Here is a 22,502-nt window from a genome sequence, read left to right on the forward strand (position 1 = left end):
ATTCAATAAAAGTAATGTAATAATTGCCCTAGATTAAAACAGAGAAGCACTTTTGATTTGCCCAGATGATCCGAAAACCCACCCAACCCTCCTCTCAGCACTCTTGAAATGTGTCTATAGCCTCTTAAGGCCCATACACACTAGAAGATTTTCATTTCCAAAGACTTTGCCAAAATCTGTGATAGATATATCTGTCACCAAAGTAGTGCGTACACACTGAGCTATTTTCCCCAAAGAGCGAGAGATTTTAAGGAGGTGAAAGACTTTGCTGAAAATCTTTCATATAAAAGGCTTTTTACATAATGGTCTGGCTTTGAATTCCAAGGGTGGGAGCAGGATCCATTTTATTCAGTGCATCTCTGTTCTAGGGGCCTGATTCAAAACTGATTGCTGGGCTGCGTATATTGGGAGCCCACCGATCAGGTAAATGCCGCCCATGTGCATAGCTACGATTTTATTTGCAGCCTTGCACGTAGGGAGAAATCCATGCACCTGCGCCAGCAATGTATACGCTACTGCCATAATAAAATTATCATTACCACCTTTGTGTTAAGAGATTCCCGGATAGTGGCCTGCTCCTTGCCCCGCCCCTTGACCTGCCTTATGTTTTCTTAACCTTTGCTAAAATTCTATTCTTGATTTTGCACACGTATTGCCCATTACATGATATTCCACACATCATAATACTCATTACATGTTATGCCGCACATCATAATGCCCATTACATGTTATGCCACACATCATGATGCCCAGTACACATTATGCTACACACCATGATACCCATTAAGCCACATACCAAAATGCCAGGGGCTGCATGCTCGACGCCAGGGGCTGCATGTTCGACGCGCAGGGCTACATGCTCGACGCCGGGGGGGGGGTGGTGAAGTGCGCGTTGCAACGGCGGAGTTTAAGAGCGTCGATAGTGGCAGCCCAGCCGAGAGAGTATATATTGCTGCCAGGGGCGGGCTGGGCCGGGGGGCAGAGTGCCATATGCCCCCCGGGCCGCTTACCCACCCACTGGCTGCGGGCCGTGCTGCGGCTGGATCAGCTTCTCCAGCCCTCCTGCACTGGCCGCGGCTTACAGAACACGGCCGCGGCTACAGGAAAATGGCCGCCGGCCCCCTGCACTGAGGACATGTTCTCAGTGCAGGAGGCCGGCGGCCATTTTCCTGTAGCCGCGGCCGTGTTCTGGAAGCCGCGGCCAGCGCAGGAGGGCTGGAGAACCTGATCCAGCCGCAGCACGGCCCGCAGCTAGCGAGTGGGTAAGCGCTCTCCCCCCCCCCCCCCTCCCTCACCCCAGCATATGTGTTTCTGTCACTGTGGGGGCATATCTGGCACTGTGTGGGGGCATATCTGGCACTGTGTGGGGGCATATCTGGCACTGTGTGGGGGCATATCTGGCACTGTGTGGGGGCATATGTGTATCTGGCACTGTGGGGGGCATATCTGGCACTGTGGGGGCATATATGTATTTGGCACTGTGGGGGCATATGTGTATCTGGCACAGTGGGGCATATGTGTATTTGGCACTGTGGGGGCATATGTGTATCTGGCACTGTGGGGGCATATGTGTATTTGGCACTGTGGGGGCATATGTGTATCTGGCACTGTGGGGCATATGTGTATTTGGCACTGTGGGGGCATATCTGGCACTGTGGGGGCATATGTGTATCTGGCACTGTGGGGGCATATGTGTATCTGGCACTGTGGGGGCATATGTGTATCTGGCACTGTGGGGACATATGTGTATCTGGCACTGTGGGGGCATATGTGTCTGGCACTGTGGGGGCATATGTGTATTTGGCACTGTGGGGGCATATGTGTCTCTGGCACTGTGGGGGCATATGTGTCTCTGGCACTGTGGGGGCATATCTGGCACTGTGGGGGCATATGTGTCTTTGGCACTGTGGGGGAATATGTGTCTCTGGCACTGAGGGGGCATATGTGTCTCTGGCACTGTGGGGGCATATGTGTCTCTGGCACTGTGGGGGCATATCTGGCACTGTGGGGGCATATGTGTCTTTGGCACTGTGGGGGAATATGTGTCTCTGGCACTGTGGGGGCATATGTGTCTCTGGCACTGTGGGGGCATATGTGTCTCTGGCACTCTGGGGGCATATCTGGCACTGTGGAGGAATATGCGTATTTGGCACTGTGACAGAATATCTGGCACTGTGGCGGCATTTGTGTCTGGCACTGTGGGGGCATATGTGTATTTGGTACTGTGGCGGAATATCTTGCACTGTGGGGGCATATCTGGCACTGTGGACATCACATTGTGCGGTGTAATGGGCATCATGGTATGGGGCGTAATGGACATTACGGTGTGGGGAGCATTGGGTAAATGCCATCACAGTATGGGGTGTAATGGGCATCAAGGTGTGCAGCATAATGTGTAATTAGCATCACAGTGTGCGGTGTATTGAGTAATTAGCATCGCAGTGTTGGGCGTAATGTGTAACTGGCATCATGGTGTTCAGCATAATGTGTAATTGGCATTACGGCATGTGGCTTTATGTGTAATGGGTATTACAAGGTTCGCTAAAATGTGCAATCTGCAGGTACACAATACAATCATGGTACAGGCAACGCCCCTTATGATAGGCCACGCCCCTAATTTTTCGGCGCGCCTGCGGCGCGCAAAAGCATTCCTTCCGACGGTGACTTGGCTGATTATGGGCCAGTGCTCTGGACTTGCCCCCTAGGCTAAAAGTTGCCAGCCAGCCCCTGATTGCTGCCATAAAAAATATTAATTGGTGCCCAGTAGTGCCAGTGATATATACATTGCTGGCAGAGGCGAATCTAGAATTATGGTAATGTGTGGTCCCAGATCTAGACACGATAGCAGGGGGACCTTTGCGCGGCGTAGCCGTGCGGCAAAAGGGGGCGTGGCCTCCTGGAAAGGAGGCATGGCATCACAAAAAGGGGTATGGTATTACACTTTAGACCATACACAGTAATGCCCATTACACATTTTAGCAAACTCTGTAATACCCATTACACATAAAGCCACACGCCGTAATGCCAATTTCACATAAGGCCACACACTATAATGCCCATTACACATTGTGCCACACATCATGATGCCCATTACATACTATATAAAAAACCGTAATGCCCATTACATATTTGCCACATAAGTGCTGCTTACCTATGTGCTCATTGCTAGGGGGTTCTTGCTTGATGGCACCATAGTACCCATTACATATGATGTTGCACACCATAGTACCCATTACACATGATGCTGCGCACCATAGTATCCATTACACATGATGCCGCGCACCATAGTACCCATTACACATGAGGTACTTGTGGAGTATCACGGCTCCCACGACCTTCATCGTATGCTGATTGTATGCTAAAAATCGCATCGCATCGCATCGCATGCGATCAAATCGCATGCGATGCGATGCGATCGCACCCGATTTTGCACTGAAATGCATCAGAATGCATTGAAATGTGTATTAAACTTGTGAAATGCCCCCAAATGCCATTTTTCATAGTGCACCACCCCCACTATCAACGTCAACCAGAAGCGTGGCGAGCGGCAGCGGTACGCGTCCTACGACCTTTTCATACCCCCACTATCCACGTCGGCGTGGAGTTGAGAATAGAATAGTGTGGCGAGCGCAGCGAGCCACCGAGCCCGAAGCGTGGCGAGCGGCCGCGGATACCTTCACAGCTATACGCGTCCCCTCGCGGGCTTCACAGGTATCCGCGTCCCCTCGCCACGCTTCGGGCTCGGTGGCTCGCTGCGCTAGCCACACTATTCTATTCTCAACTCCACGCCGACGTGGATAGTGGGGGTATGAAAAGGTCGTAGGACGCGTACCGCCGCCCCTCGCGGGCTCGCTGCGCTCGCCACGCTTCGGGTTGACGTTGATAGTGGGGGTGGTGCACTATGAAAAATGGCATTTGGGGGCATTTCACAAGTTTAATACACATTTCAATGCATTCTGATGCATTTCAGTGCAAAATCGGGTGCCATCGCATCGCATCGGATGCCATCGTATGGCATCCGATGCGATCGCATATGATTTTTGAGCAAAAATGCTCAAAAATCGGTAAAAATCGTATCGCATCGTATGCCATCGTATGCCACTACATATGGCATACGATGCCATACGATGGGGATGTGATGGCATACGATTTTTGAGCAAAAATGCTCAAAAATCGGTAAAACATCGTATCGCATCGTATGCCATCGTATGCCACTACATATGGCATACGATGCCATACGATGGGAGCCGTGATACTCCACAAGTACCACACATGATGCTGCACACATAATGCCGCTTACACATGATGCTGCACACATAATGTCCCTTACACATGATGCTGCACACCGTAATGCCCCTTACGCATTAAGCCACACATTATGCGTAATGCCCCCACATACTGCCACTTGTAGCGTCCCTTAAGCAATGCCCCCAAAAGTGTCACTTACTGTAAATTTTTATATGAGCCTTCGCTGCTGCTGCAGGGAGAGATGGAGAGCGGTGCAGCTGCTTCTATGGGGAGAGGAGCAGAGCACACCGCAGAGCATGCTCCCACTCCCCTCCTGGTGTCCCCTCTAGCCGAGTGGACATTTGAAATATTGTGCGCACTGTTGTTGTGCGTGACGTCGGGGGAGCACGCCGGGCGCTGGCACCACATGATTAAAGGGGGGGCGGGCTGAGGTGAAAGCGGGGAGAAGAATTGGAGCGGAAGCTGTAGGGGTGACAGTCATTGACAGCTGGGCAGAGAGCAGGGGGCTGCCCGGCTGTATTCAGAGCACTGCAGGTCACGGCTGTTTGAAATAATACCCCTTTCACAACAGAAAATGCAGGGATTTACCCGGGAATATGGTCCCAGGATCATGCAGGGACATTCCCAGGCTGACCCCTTATACACCAGCCTAGTCCCTGCATTTTCTGGTGTGAGGGGGAGAGACAACCACTCCCCTCTCCCTACCCCCCTTTAACCAACCAGCTATATATTTGGAAACAACTGAACTATTTACATGAGACCAGTATCATATTGAAGAACTTTTGAGTTGGCTTTGAATGATTTTGGTCCCGTAAAACTGGGCTGTTTGGTTCCAGAGAAATCTGCCCTCAAAGAACATAAATTACATTTAAGAAATGAAAAAAAAAAAAATGGTTTAACCTCAATATCCCTGGAACTAATTAACCCATATAGATCCAGCCTTGTATCAGATTGAAGGCCCAGCGATTTGGCAAAACGAGGGCAGCATAGGCCAGAGTGCAGTTAAGAGCCCGGGGATTTGGGGGTTAACTTCAGATGCAATGCAGCACAGAGCAGTGTGATGATTCACAGGCAGGTTAGCATGTGGGGTAGCTGGGCCAATCAGCACCAAAAGGGGAGGTAGCTTAAGCAGGGTATTTAGGGTCCAGCTCTGGGGTAGGAACTTCCTCTTGGAATCCGGATCCCCACCCTCCCTTCCCTTCTTTTCTTCCTCTCTCTGGTGCTCATTGCCTTCGGGCTGTCCAAACAATTGGCAAATTTAGTTTTAGTTTAAAAATCGGCGAGAAGGTGCTCTCGACCAGCAGTCGGGTGAGGTGTCAGGTGGTCACCGTGCGGTATTACCCCCCCTTGCCAGGACGGTGGGCGAGTCCCGAATTGAGCGGGGACGGTGGGCACTTCCTTGAGGTGTCTGCGCCCTACCTTAGAGGGGGCGGGGAGCCGTCACGGTGCAGGCTGTACCTTACGTAAGGGGTGTGTTTGTTAGATTGGAGCGATGCAGTCGCTGCCATTGGCATACACCTCTGACTGGTGCTGGTCTCAAGTGCTTTTTTGGCTATCCCTTTGATAGACAAACAAGGGTCATACCACCTAAATAAATAACTTGACCATTTTAAACTTATGCCATGGTTGTCTGAGTCTTATTTTTAGTTAAGGTGTCCGTGTGAATTATTTATAGGCATTTAAGTAAAGGTAACAACACAAGGCAACCAACATGGGCGCCTTAGGGTTAGACTGAAATCAACCTCGAGATTCAGTGATGCCGAAGGGGGAACTGGCAGCCGTTGAACTGGGTGGGGGGCGGAATTAGCGGGTCCCATGTTATCCTATGGGGAAAACGTTTGAGCTTTGCCTGGCAGTATCTCCGGTTCCCAGGGGGCTAGAGACACGGGGCTGGGCTCGTTGGAAAGCCCCATCCCTCAGCTACAAAATGTGCACCCCCAGACCCTAGATTCGCCTATGATTGCTGGCATGTGCCAGCAATGTATATATTACTGCATTATAAATATCATTGGTGGCCAGTGATGCCATTAATATATAGTAATGTATATATTTCTGGCTTATTAATAACATTGGTGCCCAGTGGTGCAAATAATATATACATTGCTGGCCTGTGCCAGCAATGTATATATTACTGACTTTAAACATTGGTGGGCAGCGGTTGCGTGTGGAGCAGGGGAGGGAGGGTCCAGATAGCCGGGGGGCGGGGCATTCGGCGGGCGTTGTGCCGTGCTGTGTGGCCGGGCGGGGGAGAGAAGTCTGTGTGACATGCAGGAGACAGAACTCAGGAGTGCAGCCGGGCGGCGTGGGAGTGAGGCGGGGTGAGTATATGAGCAGGGGGAAGGAACGGCAGTCAGCTGGGCTGAAAGTCTGTCACCTTTCAGCCCGGCTGCTGTACACATTTAGCGATAATGGCTGAAAAACCAGCCATCACCGCTAGATGTGCTGGTAAAACCAGCAGACTTCCCACCTCGGTAGCGATGATGCGGGAGCGTGCATCACTGCTAATTGGGTATCTCTGGTCCATACACACTAGGCGATTTTCAGCTGTGTATGGGCCTTAACACCTTGCTCCATGATGAGTGATATCATCAAGTATCTACCTCAGGGTTGCCTACCTGACCAAAGGCATAACTACCATAGGTGCAAGGGGTGCAGCTGCTATGGGGCCCAGAGCTGAAGGGGGCCATCTCTACTGTCTAAGTAATATGTATAATATAAGTAATATGTTTTACATACATTTATCACCATCAGTTGCTAAATAGGGGCCCTTACAAACTTTGCTATGGGGCCTACAAATATCTAGTTACGCCATAGCTGCCTGCCCTCCTGCATTCCACAGGAGACTCCCTGAAATAGCAGCAATCTCCCTCTTTCCCTTATTAGTCTAGCAATCTCCCTCATTTCACCTAGCCCACATTACACTGTTACATTTTGGGGGGAAAAAGGAATGAGAGATAGATACATTTACATTGAATCATCAGCACCATTTCCCAGCACTTTACCAAGTATAGTAGCTCTTACTAACTGCTTTGGGGCTCATCTACATTTGGATATAAGCAGGGCTATTTTTCAGTAGGCTCCAGCAGGAACTGAGGCCCTTATTCTAGTTCACTCTTTCTGACAAAATATTTCTTAGATGGACAAAACCATGTGCACTGCGTAGGGTTACCACCTAGCTCCTTTAATTCCGGACACATATTAATTACACAGGTTCTGTGGCTGGCTGACTTCAAGACTCCACTTCACCTGATTTTAAACTGCCACAGAACCTGTATAATTAACATGTGTCCGGAATTAAAGGGACTAGGTGGTAACCCTAGGCAGGTGTTACTTGTGCAAAGATAATTAGATTTAGGTCGGGTTTTACTCCTGCCTCGCCTGCAGTGCACATGGTTTTGTCCATCTAAGAAATATTTTGTCAGAAAGAGTGAACTAGAATAAGGGCCTCAGTTCCTGCTGGAGTCTACTCAAAAATAGCCCTGGATATAAGTAATTTTAAAAGATTCCTCTCAGATGTAGTAGTACACACCCACGCTTCTAGGTGCCACGTTCACAATTTCTCCATATATGGAACTAGACACGCCCCTTGGGTGGAGCATGACACACCCCCTCAATGGGGCACATTGCAAAATTATTTTCTATAATCTCCCTGAAACTAGTTTTCAAAAGTAGGCAAGAATGAGTTACGCCCCTGTACCTGACCCTCTCCATGAGGGAGAAAATGCTCTGTTCCTGGCCTTCCCTGGTAATGTATAATTGCCATCACCTGTGCTGATACACCTTTCTTATCCATTACCTAGCTCCCCACAGGTGCTGGCAATCATACAGTACATTACCAGGGAAGGCCAGGAACAGAGCATTTTCTCCCTCATGGAGAGGGTCAGCTAGGCCAGTGGTTGTCAACCTCAGTCCTCAGGGGATGACAGTCAAGAGGTCAATCACTATTGGTCAACAGGCCATAGGTCGACACATGAGAAAATGTTGACATGCCCTAGGTCGACACAAGCTGCAGGTCGACATAAAACAAGTTGTCAAAATATGTTTTTGTCTACGTCAACATACATCAACATATACACCCTGTACGACGTCCCCTCCGGCTTCGGTCACACTAAAATGTGAAAAACGCACATTGTCCTTTCACATGTCGACCTAGGGTATGTTGACCAATAATGATTGACCTATTGACTGTCAACCTAACGACCACATCCCATTTTAGTGACATCCAGGTTTAAGAACAGGTATTTAAATCAAAATAGCTCAAGTACTAATTAAGTCACCTGTCCTGAAGCATGGATAATACTAAATACAGATAGTGGTAGATGCTCAATTAGTTCAGTAATCAGGTGCATGAGGGAGGGGTTAATACTGAGTAAGTAAACAATACATTGGTTCCCCCAGCACACTGAATGGTATTAGTAACCAATCTTGAACACTACATGATAATAGAATTCAGAGATACTGGTTACATATACCTGCGCAGGTGTATGATATGCCCCCAAGCCACGTCATGGCTTCTCTGTATATTGGGGGTCCCTAGTGCTATATCTAGGTGCAGAGTGCGGTCTCTATGCAGAGCTGTCCTAAAAAGCCGCTCATCTGCTGGTAATAGCAGCAGATGAGCAGCTTTCCCGGCGATGATGCGGGAGTGCGCAGCAGCGCTCACCGCTCATCGCTGGGACATACACACTGGGCAGCTTTGAGCTGAAAGCTGCTCAAACATGCTGTTTTGAGCGACTTTCAGCTCAAAGTCACCCAGTGTGTATGGGCCTTTATAGTCATTGAGAAGCAACACTGGTCTCTCTGTACATCAAACTATCCTGAACAACTTCCAACCCCCATAACCCTCAGTACACACATTTTCAAGCTGTATATTAAAAAAACACTAAAATGCAGGGCTAAAAAAAGCATATAAAGATAGAATTTTATAGATTGTACTTGATAAATGATAACCAAGATCTGGTTGCTATAGGCAACCCCTCCACTTTTACTCTTTAGAAGGTTTGATAAATCGCCTCCTAAATGTCGGCTCGATTCGGAGGTGTATAACATCAGGCCACGTACCCAAGGTCTTTCTTTGCATAAGCATCCCAGTGGGGACCGCAGAGGGATGCAGATCAGAATGGCATGGAAAGCATTCTTTTGGGGGTCTCTGTTATCAGTGGGTGCGTCAGGGAAGTGCCAGGGTCAACAATTTGGTACTTGTGGAGTATCACGGCTCCCACGATGGGCATCGCACATGAAAAAATCGCATCGCATGCGATTTTTATGAGAAAAGCATCCAAATGCATTGAAATTTGTATGAAACATGTTCAATGGCCCCCAAATGGCATTTTTGAGGCTGTACCACCCTCACTATCAACGCGAACCCGAAGCGTGGTGAGCGCAGCGAGCCCGCGCGGGGCGGCGGTACGCGTCCTACGACCTTTTCATACCCCCACTATCCACGTCGGCGTGGAGTTGAGAATAGAAAGTGTGGTGAGCCCAAAGCGTGGCGAGCGGACGCGGATACCTTCACAGGTATCCAAGTCCCCTCGCCACACTTCGCGCTCGCCACACTTTCTATTCTCAACTCCACGCCGACGTGGATAGTGGGGGTATAAAATGGTTGTAGGACGCGTACCGCTGCGCTCGCCACGCTTCGAGTTCGCGTTGATAGTGGGGGTGGTACAGCCTCAAAAATGCCATTTGGGGGCCATTGAACATGTTTCATAATAATTTCAATGCATTTGGATGCTTTTCTGTTAAAAATCGCATGCGATGCGATTGCATGCAATTTTGTCAAAAACTTTAAAACGGCAAAAATCGCATCCCATCGCATGCCACTATATATGGCATGCGATGGCATGCGATGGGAGCCGTGATAATCCACAAGTACCAACAATTTCATTAAAAGATGACCTTGTCCACATAAGCGTATAATCTAAGACACAGGAAGGCAACATGAGGCACTCTAGCTGCTGTGAAACATCCCTGCATGCTCTGTTAGCATGTGCACACTGTGGCAGGGAATGCTGGGAGGTATAGTTCCATGGCAGCTGGAGAGCCATAGGCAGCCTACCCCTGGTAAAATAGGTGTGTGGAAGAACTAATGCATAAAGCAAAATTTTATTAGATGCAAGCCACCATTGTCGGTTTACAGCCTCCCATGACAAATTGCGCAAAAGCCGCAGATGAGAAATAAAAGTGGCCCATAAGGATATGTATGAATGAATTTGCTTATCAGTAGAAGGAATACAGGAGCATACGTATTTCTGGGCAGAGGTTCTTAAAATAGCATTTCCTCTTACTGGCTGTGTACAGACAGCTGTGACTGCTTAATACATAGCCTCCCACAGGCAGAGACATCACAGTCTGTAGTCGTTCTGTATCCATCTAGAAGTTACGGTTTTGATTGCTATTATACTTTCCGTTCTAGGAGGGGACTGCAGAATGGGCATAAAGGGGATGTAATTCTGAATTTATTGTGCAGCAAGAAAGTAAGATGGGCATAATGTTTATTCTCAGACCGGCGCTAGCAAGACCAGAGATGCTTTGTTGCCTGGTGAGACTTATCAGTGTGGATACAGAACTGACCAGAAGGTTTGGGATCGCACCCATTATACTGGGTTCTTTTTGGATAATTAATACAGGCAAGGCCACATTTTGCCATTCTATGTTCCACATTCATTTATATCTCTTGCTCGCCTTCTGATGGAGTAGTTACTGTCAGAATCAATTATTGTGGATATTTACACAATAATGCAATATTAGACCGAACAGCCTAATATTTATAGCATACCTCCCAACTGTCCCAAATCACATGGGAGAGCCCTGTTCTTTTGGGACTGTCCTGCAGCTGGGGGGGGGGGGGGGGGGGTTACTCACAGCACAGTGTCTTTTTACAGCAGACGGGGGGCATGCCGGCAGCTCAAAGAGCGCTGGTCATGACCACATAGTGATGTGTATATATACTGTAAACAAATGGCCCATTATAATTACTCGCCACTGTAATTACACCACCTGTATAAATTTCTCTTCCACCAATCTCCTGTTCTAGCGAATTTCAGCTATTATACCATTTAACCCTCCATTGGAGCAGCAGTTGTGATGTACCTGGGCCCCTTAGGCCTAAGGGGCACAATGCTTCCCCTAACACCCTCTGCCTCCCCGTTGCCCTGAGCTTCCCCCTGCCTCTCCTTGTTGCCCTCTGCCTCTGTCACCCACTGCCATGTTGCATATTGTAAACTGGGGTTGAGATGGGATGGAGGAGCGCCCCCCCCTAATTATAAATTTGCACCTGGGCCCACAACCCACAAGTTCTGTCACTGGGTAGATGTCCTTGGTATCATACACAGGGCCTAAATCAGACGACCGCTAATTTGAGAATTTGCGGAGGACTTCGAGGAAAAAGCCACCACTTGCAAAATTGCAAGAGAATTACGTATGATCGCTATCCACTCGCAAATTCAAACTTAGGGGCAGATTTATTAAGCTTGGAGAAGAGATAAACTGGAGATAAAGCGGAGAAAAGGTAAAAGGAGATAATGCACCAGCCAATCAACTCCCAACTGTCTTTTTCAAACACAGCTGATTGGCTGGTGCGTTATCTCCTTTTACCTTTTCACCGCTTTATCTCCAGTTTATCTCTTCTCCAAGCTTAATAAATCTGCCACTGCATTCCAAAACCATCAAACAGCTTTTGCTATTTGTGCAAATGTGAGTAGCTCCAGGGCTTCCAATACACAGACAGGGTGGAAGTAGTCCTCATCGATGTCACAGACACATGAAAAACACCTGGGTATGCCGGCGTTTTCTCAGACACACCCCGAAAATGACAGGTTTCCACCCCCAAATTCCAGCTTCCTGTCAAACCGCGGCTTTATTGCGTTTACGATGCATATGCGTTTTGAGTCGCATATGCATCGGTAGCGCATGCACAGTTGTTCGATAAATGCTTGATTTGCGAGTTCTCTAATTAGCGGTCAGGTCTGACTAATGGTGTGTACACACGGGCGATATGATTGCTGGCGCCAGCAATCATATTGCTCAGTGTCTCCTTTCCATCAGCGATGAAAAGGAGACACTGCTGCTGTCACGGGGCGGGGGGGGGGGGGGTACAGGGACGTAACCTCCCTGTACTCACCCCGCCCCCTGCTAGTCAGAGGCAGCCGCACAGCCAGGTAAGCGGCGCTGCAGCTTGCGGGTTGTGATGGGAAAGATGGGGGGGGGGCAGCGCTGATCTCCGCCGAGGGATGGGTGCCCGTCGGGTGCTGACCTCCTGCTCAGCGCCAGAGGAAGCCACTGGTCACAGCAGCATGCTCCTGCAACCGGTGATCACTAGGGAGTACACACGGGAGCGCGCAGCTGGCGATTTATCGCCAGCAGCACCCCAAATCACTGGCAATATGATCGCTCAGCAACCATATTGCCAGCGATTTCAGCCAATATCGCCCCCGTGTGTAGTGTTCTCGCTAGGCTGTTTTAGACCTGCCCGATTTTTACAGGGCAAAATGCACCCTGCCCTGCTAGCAGCGGCCCGCTAAAACAGCGTGGTGCCTGCCCTGGCTGTGTGCACGGGGAAGCGCAGCGCTGCCTTAGACGGCGATTCCCAGCGCTTCCCCGGCAGCACGGTAACTTCGGCGGCGCCGGCCCCGCCTCCTTTAGTGACGGAGCTGGCCGGGCCCGCCCCTTTTCGCGACGTCGCGGTCCGGGCACGCCCCTTTTCGTGACGTCGCTGCCCGGAACCGCCCACAATTGTGACGTCGGCGGGCCCGGTCTGCCCCCCTTGCGCTGCGGCACCCTGCCCGCCCTCATTACTAGAGGGAACACTACGTGTGTACGCACCTTTAGGCCCACTATGCTCCGACTCAAGGCCATTGAAAAGCTGTCAATACCTGCAGCGCAGTGATGAGGTCAATAAAGCATCTTCTCTCCACCAATAAGTGAAGACTAAGCATCACAGTGTGTCTCATAGCTGGAACATCAGACAGGATATTCTTGACAGGCATTAAAAATGACTGCTATGTTACTGATGGGTGGCACAACGTTATTTGTTCCCTTAATTAGTGATATTGGGCCAGATGTACCAAGCTTCAAAAAGTGATAAACATTCAGCCAATCAGTTCCTGTCATTTTATTTTTTTGTAACATGGCAGGTAGGAGCTGACTGGATGGTTGTTTATCACAACATCTGGCCCAATTTGAGCAGGGGGTTGGGAGATGGAAATTGATAGGAGGTTTGGAATACATTATTTATGTGGAGGAGAAGCAAATACAACAAGTACGTCCAGTTATGAAAATCCACTTTATTCCAATCATAAATATTCACAAAGGATAAATAAGGATAATCCAAGTGTTAAAATCAAGAAAATCAATTCCGGACGAGCACAAAAATGTCAATAAATACTATCACTGGACTTTTTCTTTACAGCTGAAATGATAAAAATGTAGAATTCTGCTAAATTCTGGCGAGATGCCTGGTTAATAACATCACTGGAAAATTCGGTAATTTTTAAAAAAATAAATACAGGAAAACAATTATCAAGGTGAGGTAACAGAACTGGCCTTTAAAGTAGGTGTAGTTTCCTGTTCTGGAAGGAGGACCTATAGGAAGCCGCTATGGAATTTGGAACGATTTCTCCCTGAATACTAGCTGACCATGGTTGGCTATGGCTTACAAACCCAAATACCACTTCAGTTTAAATCAGATTCATTAAAATAATAGAAATATACATATGATATTGCTTAATTTCTACAATTTTAAAATTACATATATTTTTTTAAAGATAAAGGCTAGCATCATAAGAAAAACCTGCAAATTAAAATTTTAATTACATAATTGTGTAAAATGCCTTCTGTTAACCATCATTAAATAAATAATTTATTCTATTTCATTGGACATACCAATTAAAAAAAAAAAAAACACAGACCACACAAAATGAACACCATTTTGGTGACAAAATTTAAAGAGGCTGTATAGAAATGCGACATGATTAAGGCATTTAAGCTTAAATTATTTATCCTAAAAATATAGAAGATTCATATATCTATATGTGTTTTATATACATTTTTTTATGTGCTGGGACAAACGGTCCCAATGGCTTCAGTTTAGGATTTCATGAAAAAGTTTGTTTGTACAACAGGATTTACAAAATGATTTAACAACTTGTTCAGAAACTTGTGGAAAGTTTTTTTTAAAAAAAAGTGAAAATCTCATACTGAAAAGGCCTGCTTACACTGGTTTTATATGGCATAGATAGGCAGATGTTTGCATCGTTCATTAGCACATGGTCAACAATATTCCTTAGACCAGTGCTTCTCAACCTCGGCCCTCAAGTGCCTCCAACGGTGCACATTTTTCAGGTCACCTGGCAGGTGCACAGATTATTTTAAAAGATCAAAGGTGGAGCTAATTATTTCAAATGCGATTCTGTGTGGAGACCTGGAAAAAGGGCACTGTTGGGGGGTATTTGGGGATCGAGGTTGAGAACCACTGCCTCTCAGTATAGTCAAATTTGTCACCCGTAAATAACACTTATTTTTCTGGATTGTGTCCAACGGGGGGGAAACTGAGAATAATACCCTCCCATCGCCCTGAATAATAACCGTTGAGTTAATCTGTTCAAAATAAATTAAAATGAAGTTCACTTATTTACAATAGTGTCTTGTTACAAGATATATCATTGTGTTCGTTAATGTCCTATTTGGGATTATCAGCAGTTTTGGGTTCCCACCAGAACATCCATCAGATAGTCTAAGTCACTAAGTTCTAGCATAGAGTCCTGACCATCCGACAAGGCCTTCTCCTCAGCATCATTCATATTAGATAATGTTTTAAAGTTTAAGAGATTGCTGTTCGACCAGGGATCGCTATCATACATAGAAGTGTCAATGTCTTCAAAAATGTCTTCGAGGTTATCACCAAGGAGGTAGGTGGAGGAGCTTAGGAGGTTGGATGTTGCAGTCAGCTTACTAGATTCTTCTCGGCTCCCATCCCTACTGATGTCCTTTGGATAACAAAGCTGGTCATCATCTGACTGGGGAAGCGGTGAACAGCTCAATCCCTCAAAGTTATTTAAATCTTCAAGGATGGTGGAAATGGAAGAATATAAAGATGCATCCATGGTGGAGAGTAGGGTGTCTTCTCCTTGGATTTCTGGGGCTGGTTTTCTGGTCTCATTGACAAAATTTTGGGAGTAGTCCTTCCTGGAGCTGTCTTCCATGGGTTTCCACGCTCCTGGAGCAGCAGACTCTGCCTGCATGTTGTCTTGAAGGCGCCGCAGAGTGTTGGCCACCAGCACGAGATGCCTCAGGTTGGGCTCCACATGATGCAGGCTGCGATGAAGCTTCACAAGAGATATGTTCATCAAGCAGTGGGACTGCACAGCAGGCAGCGAGCTCTGGCTTCGCGGAGCCATCTCTGGTTCAGGACCACTTCCCATCCCCCCCTCCACCTCCGAGAATTTACGCTTGATCCCTTTGGCCAACATGAGTCTGTGAATAAAATGAAAATACATTGTGATTAGCTACGTCTCACTGCAGACTGAGGTTAGCATTGATGGAGTTTATAGGAGTCAGAACACGTTGTATACACATTATGCTTCTATACGGAGATGTACACAAGTTACAAAAACACTTCACTCCCATGTACAGTATATGACTCATTCATGACAAAGTTTCAGACCTCTTTCGTTTTCTGTATAAAAACATGAAGATATAGATGCATGTGTCCTGACTACAGAGTCAAAGACAAATAAAACTAACTCTCCCCCCCCCCCCCCCAAAATAAAAGTGAGACTTAAAAGCACGTCTACTACAGGTGCCATCCTCCTATTGCTAAACAGACCTATACTATGTGCCAGACAGCCTCTCTGCAATTCACTCCGCACATTGATAAAGCATTAAGGGGTCATCTAATGGTAATTGGTCACCATAGACAGCAATGATAAATTAAAATATGGCGCTATCTACTTTGGTCTAGAGATGGGCGGTCCTAAATCCACAAATTACAGATGATTTCCCCCTGATTTAATGATTCTCCAATCAACCAATATTATGTGCTCACACAATGCTGATATTTTAAAGTGACTTGCAGTTTTTTTTTTTCATCCAAAGATCAAATCTGTGAATCATGAAAGTGCCATTTTACTAGTTACAAGTGACAGCTAGTACCCCTGGGTTGCAGCAACACAACAGATTGCAGGGGAAAGCCACTCAGCACATATAAAGATACATACAATGCTTTATGTAATAAATGTGTACCCAGGGATCAGCAGTGCCGCTGTGTTTCACTGTCTGGATGCAGCCTGGGCCTCAAGGACCAGCTTGACTATCTTCTATAAGACCATCACACTCCCATTGGCTAGTTTCACTGGAGTCTGCGGGCGGGTTTATAGCAGATAGACAAGCTGAAAGCTGTGGCCTGCATAAGCCACCAGCACATATATTACATACAAAATGCATATATCTTTATGTACTGACCGGCTCACCCCTGCAATGTGTGGTTGGCGCTGCACCCAGGGACAGCAGCCGCCACATTAAGAAAAAGAAAACAAATGAAATATTGTGGCGGGTTTCTAAAATGTATTTATTTCAGTCAGTGTTACAAGTTAGGTGGCACCAAAAATATTCAGCATAAGTCGGTAACAAAAATGAATTATAAGTAGCCCATACATCATTGGCCGATTCCATATTCTAACAAAGCCAGTGTGCGCTGCTATTCAAAAACAGACAAACATCGATGATGGGAATCCACAAAATCCAGCAGGCTGAGAGAGGGTTAGCACCCTCTCATTTAGGATGGCAGCTGGGATTCTACCAACTTATTTTAACATTCGCATTTAGACTTATTCGCCGTGTGGCAACAGGAATCAATTTTTCAGCCATCTGAAGACAGGGGGGGGGGGGGGGGGGACTGCTTCAATTGATGCCTAAATCTATGGGCCTGATGTGCCCGCTTTTTCAAAATCAGCATATTTCTCTACTGCCCTAGCCTGGCACAGATCTGAAAAGGTTGGTAAACATATCATTATGAGGGAACGGAAATATTAATTTCCTATGGTAAACTAAGAAGCTCAGTATTTAGCATCAGTCTAATATCACCAACTTGCCTCTCACATCTCACTAGGATCAAATTACAATAACTACATTGTATAAGCTTTTGCAGAGTAACTTTTGGAATCCCATTGGCACCTGACTTGCCCAAGTTACCCTTTGCTGGCAATATTAGAAAGCAATTGATGTATGCAAAATGAGCAATGTTGCCCATAGTCTATAAAGCAATATCTCTAAACATTTGGAACAGCAACCAAGCTAATTCTGAAGGTCACCCACTGCGTTACCACCCCAGAACAGACCAAAAACAGAATATAGTATTTTTGCGTTACAGAATGATACAGGCCATTGTCACAGTAACTTCACAGTTGCTGCTAGCTGAAGACTCTGTCAGCAGGCACCATCTCCCCCCTCCCTTACCAGCATGCCCACCCAACACAGCCTCCGCTCGTTACTCATCTCAGAAAGCCTATACAGAACAAGGGCTGCTTCGTGTTCTGGAAGGATAGTACCCTATGTGCATGGATCTGAGTGCAGGTAGAGACACATTAAATATACATTAGCAGACCAGAGGAGATTGCCTAATGCAGACTGTTATCTTATTAACCCAATTCCCAATCAATGTATACTTATTAGGGGATTCAATTGGAGCCCTCTATAACTTATAGCACCAGTGCAGGACCACCTGCCGACTCACACACTGGGGAGGAAGCAGGTGTGAACTCCATCTAGTGGGTGATAGAGGGGCAGGGCTAGCCCCCTGCAAGTGGCTATAAGCTGAGGAGTGGGTCTGGCCCCCTGCGAGTGGCTATAAACTGAGGAGTGGGTCGGGCCCCCTGAGAGAGGTCATTGGAGTGGATCGGGCCCCCTGCGAGTGGCTATAAACCGAAGAGTGGGTCTGGCCCCCCATGCGAGGTCATCGCAGAGGAGTGGGTCGGACCCCCTGCATGTGGCCCTTGCAGAGGAGTGGGTCGGACCCCCTGCATGTGGCCCTTGCAGAGGAGTGGGTCGGGCCCCCTGCATGTGGCCCTGGCAGAGGAGTGGGTCGGGCCCCCTGCATGTGGCCCTGGCAGAGGAGTGGGTCGGGCCCCCTGCGAGTGGCTGTCACAGAGGAATGGGTCGGGCCCCCTGCGAGTGGCTGTCACAGAGGAATGGGTCGGGCCCCCTGCGAGTGGCTGTCACAGAGGAATGGGTCGGGCCCCCTGCGAGTGGCTGTCACAGAGGAATGGGTCGGGCCCCCTGCGAGTGGCTGTCACAGAGGAATGGGTCGGGCCCCCTGCGAGTGGCTGTCACAGAGGAATGGGTCGGGCCCCCTGCGAGTGGCTGTCACAGAGGAATGGGTCGGGCCCCCTGCGAGTGGCTGTCACAGAGGAGTGGGTCGGGCCCCCTGCGAGTGGATGTCACAGAGGAGTGGGTCGGGCCCCCTGCGAGTGGCTGTCACAGAGGAGTGGGTCGGGCCCCCTGCGAGTGGATGTCACAGAGGAGTGGGTCGGGCCCCCTGCGAGTGGCTGTCACAGAGGAGTGGGTCGATCTGACCAACATCAGTGGTTATAGGGAGGTGTGAATTAGTCCCCTGCCAGTGGCTATATGGAAAGGCATGGGTCTACTCAACTTCAGTGGAGAGGGTTTGGTGGTTCTGCCAAATGTGTGTAGTTCTGAAAGGAGTGAATCTGTACCCAGTGGGTAAGTGACAGAATAGTGACCTGTCCCAGCAGTGGTTACGAAGATATAATGTAGAAAGAGTGGAGTGGGTCTGCCCACAGTGGGAAAAGCTCTGTCACCAGTAGAGGAGAGGATATGTACCCTGCCAGTGGCAGTGGCTAAAGTGTGGCGTGTATTGGTCACCAGTGTTTCAATATAGATGAGAATCTGCCTCCTGTCGGCAGTCAGAGTGGATCTGTCACCAGTGGGTTATAGAAAAAAAATAATCTGTAGTCTGACTGTGGTGTTGTTAGCATGGAATGGCTCCGTCTCCAGTGGGTGAGTTACAGAGCAGAGGATCTGTACCCTGCCAGTGGTTATAGAGTGGATCTGTCACCAGTGGATAAGTTATAGTGAAGAATCTGCACCCTGCCTGTGGTTATGAAGAGGTATGGAGTGGGTCCAGATGAGGCTTTCGGACAGGAAAGTACCCGGACTGCGGGCACTGTGCTGTGAGAGCTGCTTCCCTCTCACTGGGTCTCTACCCCCGGGGTAGTTACAGAGATTGCTGTAACGGAACCCTGCCAGTGTATCTGGGTATACACAGGTCGAGAACCATTCTCCCCTTGCACCAGGACGATGACTACCCCAGTCCCGGGCAGGGTAGCTGGGTAAGGGTGCAGAGACCCCTGTAAGTCCGGGTGAAGAAACCCCCCCTCCCACAGTCCCCGGCCGCCATTGCCCTCCCTCCGCCTACACACATACCTGCCCAGCTGCTCAGCAGCTAATCAGCGTCCTTCGTGCGGCGACCAGCGACCAATCAGAGCGCAGCATCCCACCCCCGGCCCTGCACAGGAGCCCCGACAGCAGCACACAGCCGCTCTCGCTGTATGGTTGTCAGTGACTGCCTAGACGCTCAGCTTGCCGGAGTGCTGCCTCCCTCAGGCCACGCCCCCCGCTCCTCCTATTGGCTAGGCTCGGAGGGGAACCTGCCATCAAGCTGTCCGAGGCGTCGCCCGGTGAGCGGCGCGTGCCGCCCCCGCCCCTTTCTGTCTCTGAGTGACTAAGCGGGCGTGGGCTGAGGGGGGGTTGTGGGTGATTCACGTGGACGCGTCATGATGGACGCCTGGGAGGTGGGCGGGGTCTGTGGAGAGTGACATGGACGGCACCGGGATGTGTTGTCAGGGTAACGCCTCACAGCAGCAGCAACAGCAGCAGCAGAGAGTAGACCGTGTCTTTAGTCAGCCAGTCACCCTCAGTGCCAGAGAGACTGTACTAACACGTCATGCTGCATCTCCTCGCTACATGTTACATACACTCAGGCCTATTATCCTTCCACCCCCATACCATGTCTATGTCATATGGTGCAGAGAGATCGTGGATGCAGACCCTCCACAACATTAGCTTTTTATAAGGGACAAAATGCTCTGCTCCTGGCCAACCCTCTTAATATTTATATATTAGGAAGGTCCATCCTTGTTATCGCCATTGATGGTCGCCAATGATGTTGAAAATGTATATATTTTATTTATATAGTACTCTTTCTCCAATAGGCGCTGGACCATGGGAGCGTCCAGCTTTTTATGGGCGTCCCCATGAAAACACTTAGCATTCCCATGGGAACTCAGGCCGATCCCTGCCGGGGGTGGGGGTATGATGTCACAGGAAGTCAGCACCCGTGCCCTCTTTGGCGGACACCGAAGGAAATAAAAATCAGTTCAGATTGACTTTTATTTCCAAAGACGGAAGATATCAATGGATGGTCGGCGACAGCGAGAGCGGCTGGAGTGGCAGCGGTGAATACCACTTGCATTCTTATTTGGTTAGTCCCACCCACAGCTCCGCCCCCTTTTGTGCCATGTCCGCCAACCCCGCCCCCTACTTGCTGGAACTGGTTGCCCTCTCACGGAGAGAGCAGCTGAAAGTCAGCAACCCTGGAATAAAGGGGCCCATTTATCAACTAATATTTGCGGCTTAATCCCCGAAAACACACCTAAATGTATTAAAGGGGACCGCAGCAGGAATCTCCGATCCCTGCTGCGATCCCCCCCTGCAGCGCCGCCGGCCGCATCCCCCATGTATCAACATCGGGCAGCCCGGCATCGCACCCCTGGGCTATCGCCATTCTGATATGGCGATAGCCCATTGTAGCCTATGGCTACACTTCGCACTGCCCGAACGGCAGTGCGGTCAGCGGGGTCGCGGGGGGGTCAGCGCATAACCGCGCATGCACAGACCCCCCGGCTTCCGGCTCTGCACCTGCCAGATGATACATCCCAGCGGTATTGCAGGGTACCACAATGTGATGTCGGGCGATGTCACCGCCCCGGCATCGCATTCCAATTAAATAAATGCGCCCCTAAGTGCTTGATTCTGGCTATGTTCCTCAGATAAGAGAATCAGGATTTACAGTTAATTGATAGCTGATGTTTAAGTGTCAAACCACTATCCAGGACAACACCAGGATTCAGCACGTTAAGCTTCTCAGATAAGACATTGATGGTTTAATTGATATGTGATGTTTTGGTGTCAAGACACTATCCAGGTCAACACCAGGATTCATCACATCAAGTTCCTCAGATAAGAGAGTGAGGATTGTGGCTGATACCTGATGTTTAAATGTCAAGCCAATATCCACGACAGCATCAACATTCCACGCTTGAACAGCCCCAAGTGTAAAGGGGCCTACACACGGGCTGCAGGATGGGCGATTTTGATTAAGTGATTGCATACCTCCCAACCATCCCGATTACTGCGGGAACGTCCCGGTTTTCGTGGACGTTCCCGCATCCCTCCCACGGCCAGCAGTGTCCAGCGGCTGGGGAGGGGATAGTTGGGAGTCCTCCCTGTCAGTTGCTGGTCAGCGGTAATAGACGCTGTGCGCACAAGTTGGGAGTTATGTGATTGTGCATAGTCAAAATTGCCCAGTTGCTGCCGGAGGTAAGCCGACAGCCAGTCACAGCAGCAGCCCGTGCTTACAGCTGAATAGACACTGCAGGTATAGACAAAATATTCTTACCTGCAGTGTCTATGACCGGGCGATAGCGTTGCTGCGGGCCGCACATCTATATTGCCTGCTGTGTACACACGGGGCCAGGGCCGGTGCTAGGGTGTCCGGCGCCCTCCTGCAAACCATACATTTTCCGCCCTTTTGAGCGGTTTGCTACACAGTGAAACGTTTGTGCAGTATCGGCTGCACCCTGGCTGCGCAGCCTAGCTGTGAAGCCAGACGCAGGCCGTCCATGTTTTGGGTTATGTGTGATGTCATACAGCCGTCGAAGCCCTCCCCCAAAATGGATGCGTTGTCTCGACCGTTCGCATGAAATCTTGAAGCGATGCCCCAACAACAGGCCGTTGGGCCCCGTTGCCTTCCACCGTCCCCGCTGCCTATGGCCTGTTGCCGGGTTTTCACTTCAGCATTTCATGCAAGCCCCTATAACCACCCACCCTCCCCGCCACAAATGGCCTGTTGTGGGGGCATAGCTTCAGCATTTCATGCGAACGGTCGAGACAACGCAGGCATGTCAGGGGGAGGGCTTCCACGGCAGGGTGACATCACACACAACCCAACACATGGACGG

At 49.0% G+C, this 22,502-nt stretch overlaps 1 protein-coding gene across 1 annotated transcript; it reads right to left on the bottom strand.

Moving 5' to 3' along the window:
* Nucleotides 1-14,426: 14,426 nt before the first annotated feature.
* LOC146035982 (SERTA domain-containing protein 1-like) lies at nucleotides 14,427-19,924 on the bottom strand. The gene is made up of 2 exons (XM_083159715.1): nucleotides 19,687-19,924; nucleotides 14,427-15,720 (listed from the first exon to the last, which is right to left on the bottom strand). The coding sequence occupies exon 2, from the start codon at nucleotides 15,714-15,716 to the stop codon at nucleotides 14,940-14,942; it is 777 nt and encodes a 258-aa protein (XP_083015841.1). The 5' UTR covers nucleotides 15,717-15,720; nucleotides 19,687-19,924; the 3' UTR covers nucleotides 14,427-14,939.
* Between the last annotated feature and the right edge of the window lie 2,578 nt (nucleotides 19,925-22,502).

This window comes from Crinia signifera, chromosome 9 (genome assembly GCF_055691185.1).
Source record: "Crinia signifera chromosome 9, ASM5569118v1, whole genome shotgun sequence".
NCBI classification, from domain to species: domain Eukaryota; kingdom Metazoa; phylum Chordata; class Amphibia; order Anura; family Myobatrachidae; genus Crinia; species Crinia signifera.